Source organism: Oryx dammah, unplaced genomic scaffold (genome assembly GCF_014754425.2).
Source record: "Oryx dammah isolate SB20612 unplaced genomic scaffold, SCBI_Odam_1.1 HiC_scaffold_4, whole genome shotgun sequence".
Lineage (NCBI taxonomy): Eukaryota > Metazoa > Chordata > Mammalia > Artiodactyla > Bovidae > Oryx > Oryx dammah.
Window position 1 is genome coordinate 70,437,435 of NW_024070188.1, and position 13,016 is coordinate 70,450,450.

The 13,016-nt window shown below is 38.7% G+C and overlaps 1 protein-coding gene across 2 annotated transcripts in view; it reads left to right on the plus strand.

Moving 5' to 3' along the window:
- Positions 1 to 13,016, plus strand: part of GRM1 (glutamate metabotropic receptor 1) — a 430,251-nt gene that overhangs the window by 140,449 nt on the left and 276,786 nt on the right. For both annotated transcript variants that reach the window (XM_040238639.1, XM_040238640.1), the window contains exon 2: positions 4,649 to 4,898. In XM_040238639.1, coding sequence (XP_040094573.1) covers positions 4,649 to 4,898 — 250 coding nt within the window. The remainder of the gene's footprint in view (positions 1 to 4,648; positions 4,899 to 13,016) is intronic.

Consider the following 13,016-nt stretch of genomic DNA (forward strand, 5'->3'; position numbering starts at 1 on the left):
AGAGTATGTGCATCATGTCCATTGAGTCTGTGATGCCTTCCAAACATCCAGCCATCACTCCCTTCTCCACCTTCCCTCAATCTTTCCAGGCATCTGGATCTTTTCCCATGAGTTGGATCTTTGTATCAGGTGGCCAAAGGATTAGAACTTCAGCTTCAGCATCAGTCCGTCCAACAAATATTCAAGGTTGATTTCCTTTAGGATTGACTGGTTTGATCTCCTTGCATTCCAAGGGACTCTCAGGTGTCTTCTCCAGCACTATAGTTTGAAAGCATCAATTGTTTTGTGCTCAGCCTTCTTTATGGTCCAATTCTCACATTCATATATGACTACTGGAAAAATCACAACTTTGACTATAATGGCCTTACCTTCATTTTTAATGACAAATATTCCATTTTGTGGCTAATATTCCATTTTATGGCTAATGTTCTATGAATAATATTCCACTCCATGTGTATGTAACATATTATTACATTTTTTTATCCATTCATTCACCCATCAATGGACACTTAGGCTATTTCCATATCTTGGCTATTTGTGATACTTATTTCATTTCCTTTGTTTATACTCCTAGTAGAGGGATTAGTTCCCTGGTGGCTCAGATGGTAAATAATCCTCCTGCAATGTGGGAGACCTGTGTTTGATCCCTGGGTTGGCAAGATGCCCTGAAGAAGGCAATGGCTACCCACTCCAGTGTTCTGGCCTGGAGAATTCCATGGCCAGAGGAGCCTGGCAGGCTATAATCCATGAGGTTGCAAAGAGTTGGACACGACTGAGCAACTTTCACTTTCGGAGTGATTTCTGGATCATATAGTAGTTTCATTTTAAAATTATGGGAACTTCATATTGTTTTCCATAATGGCTGTACCAACTTACATCCCTTCCAACAGTGGTGACTCCAATGGTAAAAAGTCTGTCTGCAATGCAGGAGACCCAGGTTCGATCCCTGGATTGGGAAGATGCCATGGAGAAGGGCATGGCAACCACTCCAGTGTTCTTTCATGGAAAATCCCATGGACAGAGGAGCCTGGTGGGCTACAGTCCATATGGTTGCAAAGAGCCAGATATGACTGAAGTGACTTAGTATGCATGCACAACAATGTCCAAGGATTCCTTTTTTCCATACCCTCACCAACAAGAGGCACTTTCTTTAGGCAGCTTTTCCTGATTCCTAACCTACAGCATCTCTAACAAATACTTACATTCAAGTTTGTCATGTCATTTCTACTAAATAAAAGTACTGCAATGTGATTTTAAGTTTCCTGGAGGTGATTTTCTTCCTCTTTTGTATAGTATTTGTATCTAGTACTATCATCAATGTAACAAGTACACATGAGGTAATATTTATGAATGTGATAGTTAAAATATAAAGATTTATAAATGTGCAAGTTATTATTCTGGTTCTTATATTAGAATTACCTTCATAGAAATATTGGAGAAGGCAATGGCAACCCACTCCAGTACTCTTACCTGGAAATTCCCATGGACAGAGGAGCCTGGTAGGCTGCAGTCCATGGGGTCGTGAAGAGTCAGACGACTGAGCAACTTCACTTTCACTTTTCACTTTCATGCATTGGACAAGGATATGGCAACCCCCTCCAGCATTCTTGCCTGGAGAATCTCAAGGACGGAGGAGCCGGGTAGGCAGCCGTCTATGGGGTTGCACAGAGTCAGACATGACTGAAGCAACTTAGCAGTAGCAGCAGTATAGAGATATCTTGTTTGGAGTCCCAGGCTTCATAAGAGAAATGAGCAGTTTAAATGTGATCTATCACATCATATTCAGCTCTCAATCAATTGGTATAATGAATAACTACCCTCCAAACAAGAAAATATGAATAAAGAAATTGAAAGAAGTATGTCATAGAAGCAATTAAACTATGCCGACATTTAAAAAAATTATAAAAAATACATGTTTAGTTGCTTGTTGCTATTAAGTTGGTCAATGAGAATTCTTTCAAAATGTCAAAAAAATAAAAGAGAAACAAGCAGTAACTTAGAAATAAGGTAGACTGTTCCAGTTCTAACACAAAGAAGCTTCATGCCTATTGGTGAGCCATTTTACTTGGCCCAATTTCCTTGCTGTAGCCTGAAGGGTTTGGATAGAGTATGTCTAAAGCCTTTATTAGACTGAAAACCAAGAAATTTCTTATTTGAATGCATAGAATATTCTTGCTCATTTAGTCTGCTTGTGTTTTGATAAAAGAGTAAAACCATTTTCTGTGATCGGAGTCCAAAGATAGACCCTAGCAGTTGAGTTGTTTCCCTTGTAACACCATCTTATGATGCCTTTTTAGTGCCTTTGGCTGAAAGAGTTGGCTGGTGATGTCTATGTACCATGTAGATTTCTGAACCTGCCTTTATTGTGAGTAAGCGGCATCTGACTTCCTTCCTTGCACCCTCTGCTGCAGACAGACGAGCCATTCATTTGCCAGCTTCAGTCTTCCCCCTTATTATCAGTCAGTGCCTCATGTCTGAGCCATGATATGCTTCCAAAGTCCAGGGAGCTGAGGATTTTGTCATGTGTTCAATCTTTCATTTGGGCTTCACTGGACTGTATGAAGCCACTGAAGGTAGTTAAAAGAAAAGGCAAAAACTTTAATTTGGTAATTTAGTATTATGGAACAGGAAACAAGAATGTTTTCTTTTAAAAAAGACAGGATAATCCTATAAGATTTCAACAATGTCCATGAAAATGTTATAGATATCGAGATTTAAGTAGTAAGTTCTTAATGGATAGTGTCATTGTTTTAAAATTCTTTTATTTAACTCTTGCTATATTTTATGCGATAAATGTGATATGTGATATTTACCTTGAAAAAATTTGAAAGCTAATGCCAAACTGTCCACTAAAATTTGAACTACTCTTACTAAAAGTGAATGTATTTGTGCCTTGCCAATAATGAATATCATGAATTTTTGAAATTCTGGCAATCTGATAAATAAATAGTATCATGAAAAAATAGCATCTTGTTTTAACTGTACTATCTTCATAATCACTGAGATTCAGTGATTTTTTTCATATACTATTACCCATTTTTACCCATTTTGTTTACATTGCTTATTTATAATTTTTGCCTCTTCCTCTACTGGTTTGTTACAACAAATGTTGTTTTACTGTGCATTTAGTGTCTAGAATTATTCTAAATACTAAGACTACATTATTGAATAAATGAATTATGGCTTATTCAGAACAAGATGTTCTTATGGAACTAGAGGGAAGAGAAAATTAAATAAGAAAAATTTTCAGGTAATGTACAAAAATTAAAAAAAAATCAAGGGATATGATCAGTATTAACTGGCAGATTACTTTGAGCTGAGTACAAAATAAAATATGAGGTTGAAAAAATTGCTGGAGATGGAATGGTAAAATATATGTGCTCTGATGATGAGGACAAAAACAGAGACTGGGATGCTTGATATCCACATTCAGAAATGTTAGAAATGTTTGTGAATACAAGGTTAAACGTGTGAACATGAAAGTAGCTGAGTTACAGGAAATATCACTGGATAGAGGAGGTTGAGAAAATGTGAAGATATGATATTGGGTCATTTACATGGGTATCAAAATCCCCAAACTTGGAGACAGGAGTGGAGGTGCAGAGGAGATGGGGGCTAAATTCATCCATGAAATAGAGATGGGGAACTGACATGATGTGGTACTTGTCTTTTGTGGCATTTTTGTTACTAATTTATTTCTGCACTAGGTCTTCATTGTCGTGCACAGGCTTTCTCTAGTTACGACAAGCATGGGCTACACTCTAGTTGCGGTGCCCGGGCTTCTCATTGCAGTGGCTTCTCTTGTGAAGCAGGAGCTCTAGGCTTGTGGGCTTCAGTAGTTGTGGTGCAGGAGCTTAGTTGTCCAGGGGCATGTGGAATCTTCTGAAACCAGGGATCAAACCTGTGTCCCCTGCATTGGCAGGCAGATCCTTAACCACTGGACCACCAGAGAAGAAGTCCTGACACTTGTTTTATTTCATTGATTTCTACTTCTTACTTTTAAAGTATATTTTATTATAATAATATTGAAATCAAAGCATAAGACCAAATCTCCCATAATTCTTTCACTTTATCAGAGGATGTTGATAAGTGAAAGAATTTTATGATTGATCCCTGGAGCAGCTTTGATTGAGCCCTGTAGCAGGTTTTTATCTGTGTATTCCAGCCTGGCCAGGTGCTCCATTTGCTTGATTTACTCACTCTTCATGGAAATGTGGCAGGACTTGCTATCAGCTTGAATGTCTGCTCTTAACCTGGCAGCCAGATGAAGCAAGTCCTCAACTGAACACGTCTCATTGTGCCCGCTGACCTCCTATCCCTATGTGCTGACCTCTCCCATATTGCTAAAATCTGGGACAGCCACCAGTGACGATGGCTGTAAAACAGGACAGCATCTTTTATGTCTCAAAACCATTTTCACTGTGGACACCCAAGTTACTAATTTTCTATTTCTTTCAGAGTTGATAGTTTGATTATATTTGATTATTTTCTTTACTCCATCCAGATCTTCTTTCAGTCCCAGCTATATTTTCAAATTACTTGGCAAGTCTGCTCTCTCTGTTCTCTGGGACTAATGAGTCTTTGTTCTAGCTTGTGAGTGCTGTCCTTGTCAGGTTGTCTTGAACATCTGCTGATTGTTTCTGGACAGGGAATTATGGGGAGAGTGGAATGGATGCTTTCAAAGAGCTGGCCGCCCAGGAAGGCCTCTGCATTGCCCACTCAGACAAAATCTACAGCAACGCTGGGGAGAAGAGCTTTGACCGACTCCTGCGCAAGCTCCGAGAGCGGCTTCCCAAGGCCAGAGTGGTGGTGTGCTTCTGCGAAGGCATGACTGTCCGGGGCCTCCTGAGCGCCATGCGGCGCCTTGGCGTCGTGGGCGAGTTCTCACTCATCGGAAGGTAAATTTCTATCTCTTTCTCCCTCTCTTTCTCTCTCTCTCTCTCACAAGCACACACTTTGGCACACATGTACTTGCTCTCATTAAACTGAACTCCCTGACTCCAAAACAGGGAGATATGCTTTGGTCCTGAATCTCACTGAGAGTGGGGCTATTGCCATTTTCATGATAAAGAAGAGCAGAGCAGTGGATGACAAGATGATGAGACTGTTTCAGAAAAAAGCGGGAAATTGCTGCTAGAATGTTTTGTCCTGGTGAATTGTTCTTTTCATTTGCTTCTGGGCTTCCACCTCTCCTCCTCCCCAAACCACATGAATGCTTTTGTCTTATATTCCTATGCATAGATATCTTAATGAGGTCTTGGTGGATGAAGGGTAGTAGTGAAGATGGAAATATATATTCAGGTCTGAAATGTAAAAGACTAGCTGAATGCAGGTGTGGACATGCAGCCAACCTCTCGTACTTGGTCATATAATCTCCTACATTTATGGGATGGCAAATAGTGATGCTGTCAGCCTGTGATTTCTGGAATCGCAGGTTGTGGGTTCCTAAGTCTGTGTTCTTTCTATACCGTGTATACTTGTGTGGGAATAGATTTTCAGTATCATCGTATTTTTCATAGGATTTTTGACCTACAGGTATCTTGTTTAATTTGCCTTTTTCTAATATGAATACATGACGGAACTGATGAATTTTTCCAAGGAACCTACTAAACGTACCAGAATGAAAGCTTCCACTGATCTCTGACTCTGTCCCACTCATTTTTTTCCAGATCTCTCTTTCTCTCCATCTTCTCTTCTGGCTAGAGTACAATCTTTTCTCACCTGCCAAAGTGCCTTAACTGCTGACCCCCTTCTCTAGGAAAGTGGGCAACAGTGGTGTGGACACTCACCCAGGACCTTTTCCTTCTGACCTGCCCTTGTGATAATGACTGAAATGCTAGTAAAACCAACCTCACTATCATCTGGAGCTAGACACACAGAGCCCATCAAAGACTTTTGAATAGAAGGTAGGACATAACCACAATTAAATGAATAAAGAAATAAAGAAATGATCTCTAGGCATGAAGAACTACAAAGTCAAGGTCAAAGTATAATTCAAGATTAAAAAGATGATTGAATTTGGGTGAAATTGGCACACTGCCACAGAGTGTCTTTTTGGCTTTTTTTGACATGATGCTGTTGTGTGAAGCTATTTAAGAAGGCATCTTTAAAGAAGGAGTGTTTAAAGAAGGAATGTTACTTCCTTTATGAGTGAAAAAGAATGTAAACAGCATTGTTGAAATGTTACATGGAATAACATTCTTAATATATGCACCAGGACAGATGGCATATAGATATTTAATTTTTTAATTGATTTTTAAAGTGACTGCTTTTATGAAGGGTGCTGGTTTTTCTAAAAAATTCTCATGTTTACCATATTCAAAAGAAGAAAAGTCTATTTTGCTGGATTCATTCTGTTTAGTATCTCCAAAGAGAAGCTCACTACCTGGATTCTGGAGATCTTGAGCAGAATGTAGCAAATATGTGAGCTTTGGGGGGTATAAAGACTACCTAGTGATGAAATGTGTTTACTAAATTCTGTATTGAGTAATTGGAGTGTATAGAGTTCATCCCCTTATCTTATGTCTCTGGGTCTTGCTTACCTGCTAAGAATGGAACTGAGTCCATATAGGTATTTGAGTCTCACATGTGCTTCCTCCTGATGAGGTCACCTGCCTGGGATACCTACTTCTTTTACTCCTCTCTTTCTCTGCCTTACCTCTTCTGGGTTCTACTGATGTATCCTAGAGATACTGTAATCACAATGAGCACATGTGCTTCTAAGGACAGGTACTGTACAATAGTCACTCCCAGTAAAGCTTGGAACCCTGGAGATGTCAAAGCTATGGCACAGTGCTTTTCTGATTTTCTGGGCTGTATACCATAAGGGTCTATCAAAATGGCTTTTACTTTCATATGTTAGAGAATTTGGTGGAAAACAGCCTTTTTCCATTCTTTGTTCATAGCTCTCTGCCTTCCTTGGGAGAGATGTGAATCCAGATATGAGTCCAGAGGGAGCTGAGCTGGCAATAAAGACAAGAAGTAACACTATGGCATACCTAATTAGCCTTTCCTTCAGAAGCCTGATTCTCCCAATTCCTGTATGATGAGTTCTAACCCAAACACTCCCCTGTTCCTCATGCCAATGACATTTGATCAGCTTAGTTTCCTAGTTTTGGCAGACATGTCCAGAAGGGTTCCAGTTTAACACCAAGTTGCAACTTCTAGCTACATTTTAATGCTATTATATCTCCTTCCCATATAAGGGGCTTTAACTTACCAAATAATAAACTCCTCTGAGGTCAGGAGTCACTATTTAGTTTCTTTCACAATACATGTCTAATTCTGGATGCTGAAGATTTCAGAGAAGACATTGTGTAGACGGCGATGGACCTCTTTTCATAGAGATGAAAATAAGTAAATCATGGTGTTGCTGCTGCTAAGTCACTTCAGTCGTGTCCGACTCTGTGTGACCCCGTAAACGGCAGCCCACCAGGCTCCCCCATCCCTGGGATTCTCCAGGCAAGAACACTGGAGTGGGTTGCCATTTCCTTCTCCAATGCATGAAAGTGAAAAGTGAAAGGGAAGTCACTCAGTCGTGTCCGACTCTTCGTGACCCCATGGACCGCAGCCTACCAGGCTCCTCTGTCCATGGGATTTTCCAGGCAAGAGTACTGGAGTGGGGTGCCATCGCCTTCTCCGTCAGAGAAGCTAGGTAAGTGAATTAATATAGGATGTTTGTGGTGCAAGGGACCGGACTCAGAAGGGAGAACTTGGCCCAGAAAGGCTTTCTGAAGGAAAGAGACCTGAAAAATTAGGACTCAGCCTGGTGAAAGACTCTGGGAAAGGTGTCCCTGGCAGATGAGAAGAGAAGGAGACAGCAAGAGAGGGAGCCAGTAGGAAGGAAAGTGAAGTCGCTCAGTCATGTCCAACTCTTTGCGACTCCATGGACTGTAGCCTACCATGGTGTAGACTGCAGCAAAATGCATTTAGTTAAGAAAAAAATAATAGAAATTCCTGAATGGAGATTTGTGTTCCTTTGCCAACACTTCACATCCAACACAGAAAGAAATATTGTTTGTGCTACAGTCAAAACATATCCAGACTTTGATGACTTAATACCATTCTTTCTATTACCATCCTAGTCCAAGCCAACATCATCTCTCCCTTGGTTTTTTGTAAAAACCTACTAATTGATCCTTGCCCCCTCCCACATCTATTCTGTTTGTTGTTGTTTTAATATAAATTTATTTATTTTAATTGGAGGTTATTACTTTACAATATTGTATTGGTTTTGCCATACATCAACATGAATCCGCCACAGGTATACACGTGTTCCCCATCCTGAACCCCCCTCCCTCCTCCCTCCCTGTACCATCCCTATGGGTCGTGGGGTCTTTTAAAAATTTAAGTCAGGTAATGTCTTTTAATCTCACATGCTCAATGCCTGAAAATGGCTTTTCATTTTTCTCATAACAAAGTCCTTGCAATGGCCTTCAAAGTCTACATTCTGTCATCGGGACTGAGTTCTTTATAATGGACTAATAAACCATCATGACAAATAGAATTTTAGAAAGTTCTCAGAGATCTTAAAAATCCTGTATTTAATGAATATATGTAGTCAAAAAGTAAAACAAAATATGAGCTTAGAGTTCTAGCTCAGCCACAGAGTGATCATGTGATCTTGTCATTTTTTTGTCTCTGACTGTCTTTTTTCTTTATAAAAATTAATGACTTGACCCAGAGGGATGGTACAGGGAGGGAGGAGGGAGGAATGTTCAAGATAGGGAACACGTGTATACCTGTGGCGGATTCATGTTGACGTATGGCAAAACCAATACAATATTATAAAGTAGTCAACTTCCAATTAAAATAAATAAATTTATATTTAAAACAAAATTAATGACTTGGCTCCAGATCATCTTTAAATATTTTTCCAGTTCTAGAATTTATAATATATAAAGAACATATGACTGAACTATGTTCAAAAATAATGTATTTATAGATTCATTTTTTCTAAAGTTATTCATGAATTTAGGTTAATCAATATACCCTTTTTGCCAGTCACCTTGTAAAAACCTGGAGAATTTGTTGAATAGAACTGCTTAGAATTAGTGTCTTAATTTGTGGTTATGGAATGTAGCCAGCATATCCACGTAAAAATCAAACCTTTGACTTTGGACAAATTGGAATAATATTCTTATCAAGTAAGTTAACTAACCATAGTCAAGTTAATCATCAGATGAAAGAATCATTCTTTCTTGATTCTTGAAACTACCTCCTTCAAGATGCTTCTCAAATTGTGCAGAGCATATCTATAATTATATTTTAATTATGATGGTGATGATGGTGGTGATGGTGATGATGATAATGGTGATAACATTTGTTTAGGACTCACTGTATGCCAGGCACTGTTCTAAGCACTTAGTATGTGTTCAATGCTCAGTTGCTCAGTCATGTTTGACTCTTTGCGACCCCATGGACTGTAGCCTGCCAAGACTCCTCTGTCCATGGAAATTTCCAGGCAAAAAATACTGGACTGGGTTGCCATTTCCTTCTCCAGGGTGTCCTCTGTGAGCCGAGGATCAAACACACATCCCGTGTATCTCCTGCATTGGCAGGTGGATTCTTTACCACTGTTCCACCTGGGAAGCCCCTGAAAGCACTTTATATACATAAACTTATTTGTCATAACAATCTGACAAAATAGGTACTGATATCATTTGTTTTATTTTATTATTATTATTTTTCTTTCTTTTTAAATTTTTTTACTTTACAGTACTGTATTGGTTTTGCCATACATTGACATGAATCCACCACAGGTGTACATGAGTTCCCAACCCTGAACCCCCCTCCTAGCACCCTCCCCATATCATCTCTCTGGTTCATCCCAGTGCACCAGCCGCAAGCATCCTGTATCCTGTATAGAACCTAGACTAGCGATTCGTTTCTTACATGATAGTATACGTTTCAATGCCATTCTTCCAAATGATCCCACCCTCTCCCTTTCCCACAGAGTCCAAAAGTCTGTTCTTTACATTTGTGTCTCTTTTGCTGTCTCGCATACAGGGTTATCATTACCATCTTTTTAATGTATGGAGATGTAAGGAACTTGTCAAAAAGTGTTGTAGTTTGGATGTAAAACGAGATAATGTGACTACAGAATTCATTCATTAAGTTATACTGTGTGATTGTTTTATGTAAGAGACATTAGCTTTTGGTTTTAGTTTTTTTTTTCAGTTTGTTCTTTCTTTTAGAGACTTATTGTTTAGAGCCACCTTATTTAGGAAAATAAACTGAGGTATCTCTGATAAATTTTTTTATATTTCTAATTATTTGAATCCTTTTTATTTCTCTCTTAGTGTTAAATGTTTTACATGATATTTCAAAAAGGGGGCCTTTATTTTCAAGCTCATTAAGTTTAACACGAGACTCCACAATATAATTCTCTATTTGCATACCAGTCTTTATCTATGGAACTTGTTATTGTTTAAAAAAATGATGCAAAAAGAGTCAGACATGAATTAGCGACTAAAACACCAAAACAAAGTCTCTAAATTGTGTTTGACTCTTTTGTGTCCCCATGGACTATAGTCTTCCAGGCTCTTCTGTCAATGGGATTTGCCATGTAAGAATACTAGAGTGGGTTGCCATTTCTTTCTCCAGGGTATCTTCCCAACCCAGGGATCAAACCCATGTCTCCTGCATTGGTGTGTGGATTCTTTACCACTAAGCCAACGGGGATGCCCATCTATGGAACTATATCTATGTAAAACCTGATTTGGAATAAGTAGGTAATAATTCTTTGAAATCCTCTGTTATAATTATTAAAATTCTAAAAATTAAGCAAAGATTTGTTCTAATTCCTATATTGTTCTTTTATTTGAAGAAAGTGAAAATAAGCATGGTTTATTTGTGTAAATACATAAAAATATCTACCATTTATTGAAGGTTTGGTATGTACTAAACTAATAATATATGATATCTCCAGTATTAACAACCTGAAAGGTTGATTTGCAAGATAAAGAAGTTAAACAATTACCCCAATTACTAAATTAATAAGTTGTTGTTTTTGCTGTTCCATAGCTAATTCATGTCCGACTCTTAGCAGCCCAGTGGACTGCAGTGAACCAGGCTTCCGTGTCCTTCACTGTCTCTTGGCATTTGCTCAAACTCATGTCCATTGAGTTGGTGATGCCATTCAACCATCTAATTCTCTGTTACTCCCTACTTCTCCTGCCCTGAATCTTTTCCGGCATCAGGATCTTTTCCAAAGAGTCAGCTCTTCACATCAGGTGGCCAATGGATTGGAGCTTCAGCTTCAGCATCAGACATTCCAATGAATATTCAGAGTTGATTTCCTTCACTATCGACTGGTTTGATCTCTTTACCATCTAAGGGACTCTCAAGAGTCTTCTCCAAACCAGAATTTTGAAAGCATCCATTCTTTGGCACTCAGCCTTCTTTATGGTCCAACTTTCACACCTGTACATGACTGCTGGAAAAACCATATCTTTGACTATATGGACCTTTGTTGGCAAAGTGATGTTTCTGGTTTTTAATACACTGTCTAGGTTGGTCATAGCTTTTCTTCTATGGAGCAATCATCTTTTAACTTCATGGCTACAGGCAACATCTTCAGTGATTTTGGAGCCCAAGAAAATAAAGTCTCTCACTGTTACCATTGTTTCCCCATCTATTTGCCAGGAAATGATGAGAGCAGATGCCATGATCTTCATTTTTTGAATATTGAGTTTTAAGCCAGCTTTAAAGAGGTATCATCTGTGTGTCTGAGGTTGTTATTTCTCCTGGAAATCTTGATTCCAGTTTGTTAGTCATCCAGCCCAACATTTCGCATGATGTAATCTGCATAGAAGTTAAATAAGCAGGGTGACAATATATAGTCTTGTCATAGTTCTTTCCTAATTTTGAACCAATTCATTGTTCCATGTTCAGTTTTAACTGTTGCTTCTTGTCCTGCCTACAGGTTTCTCAGGATACAGTTAAGGTGGTCTGGTATTCCCATCTTTTTTAAGAATTTTTCACAGCTTGTGATCCACACAATCAAAGGCTTTAGCATAGTCAATGAAATAAAAATAGACGTTTCCTTGGGTTCCTTTGACTTTTCTATGATCTAACTGATGTTGAAAATTTAATCTCTGGTTCCCCTGCCTTTTCTAAATCCAGCTTGTATGTCTGGAAGTTCTCAGTTCACTTACTGCTAAGCCTTGCTTGAAGGATTTTGAGCATTACCTTGTTAGCAAGTGAAATGAATGTAACTGTATGGTAATTTGAACATTCCTTGACATTGCCTTTCTTTGGGATTGGAATGAAAACTGACCTTTTCCAGTCCTGTGACCACTGCTGAAAGAGTTTTCCAAATTTGCTGGCATATTGAGTGTAGCACTTTCACAGCATCATCTTTTAGGATTTGAAATAGATCAGCTAGAATTCCATCACCTCCACTAGTTTTGTTTATAGTAATGTTTTCTAAGGCCCACTTGACTTCACACTCCAAGATGTCTGGCTCTAGATAAATGACCGTCATTACGGTTGTCTGGGTCATTAAGACCTTTTTGGTGTAGTTCTGTGTATTTTTGTCACATCTCTTCTGCTTCTGTTAGGTTCTTGACATTTCTGTCCTTTATTGTGCCCATCACTGCATGAAATATTCCATGGTATCTCTAATTTTCTTGAAGAGATCTCTAGTCTTTCCCATTCTATTGCTTTCCTCTATTTCTTTGCATTGTTTACTTAAGAAGGCTTTATTATATCTCCTTGCTATTCTTTGGAACTCTGCATTCATTTGGGTATATCTTTCCCTTTCTCCTTTGCCTTTCACTTTTCTTCTTTTTTCAGCTACTTATAAGGCCTCCTCAGACAACCATTTTGCCTTCTTTCATTTCTTTTTCTTGGGGATTATTTTGGTCACCACCTCCTATACAATGTTACGAACCTCCATCTATTGTTCTTCAGGTATTCTCTTCATCAGATCTAATCCCTTGAATCTATTCATCACCCCCACTGTATAATCATAAAGGATTTGATTAGGTCATATCTGAATAATCTAAGCTATG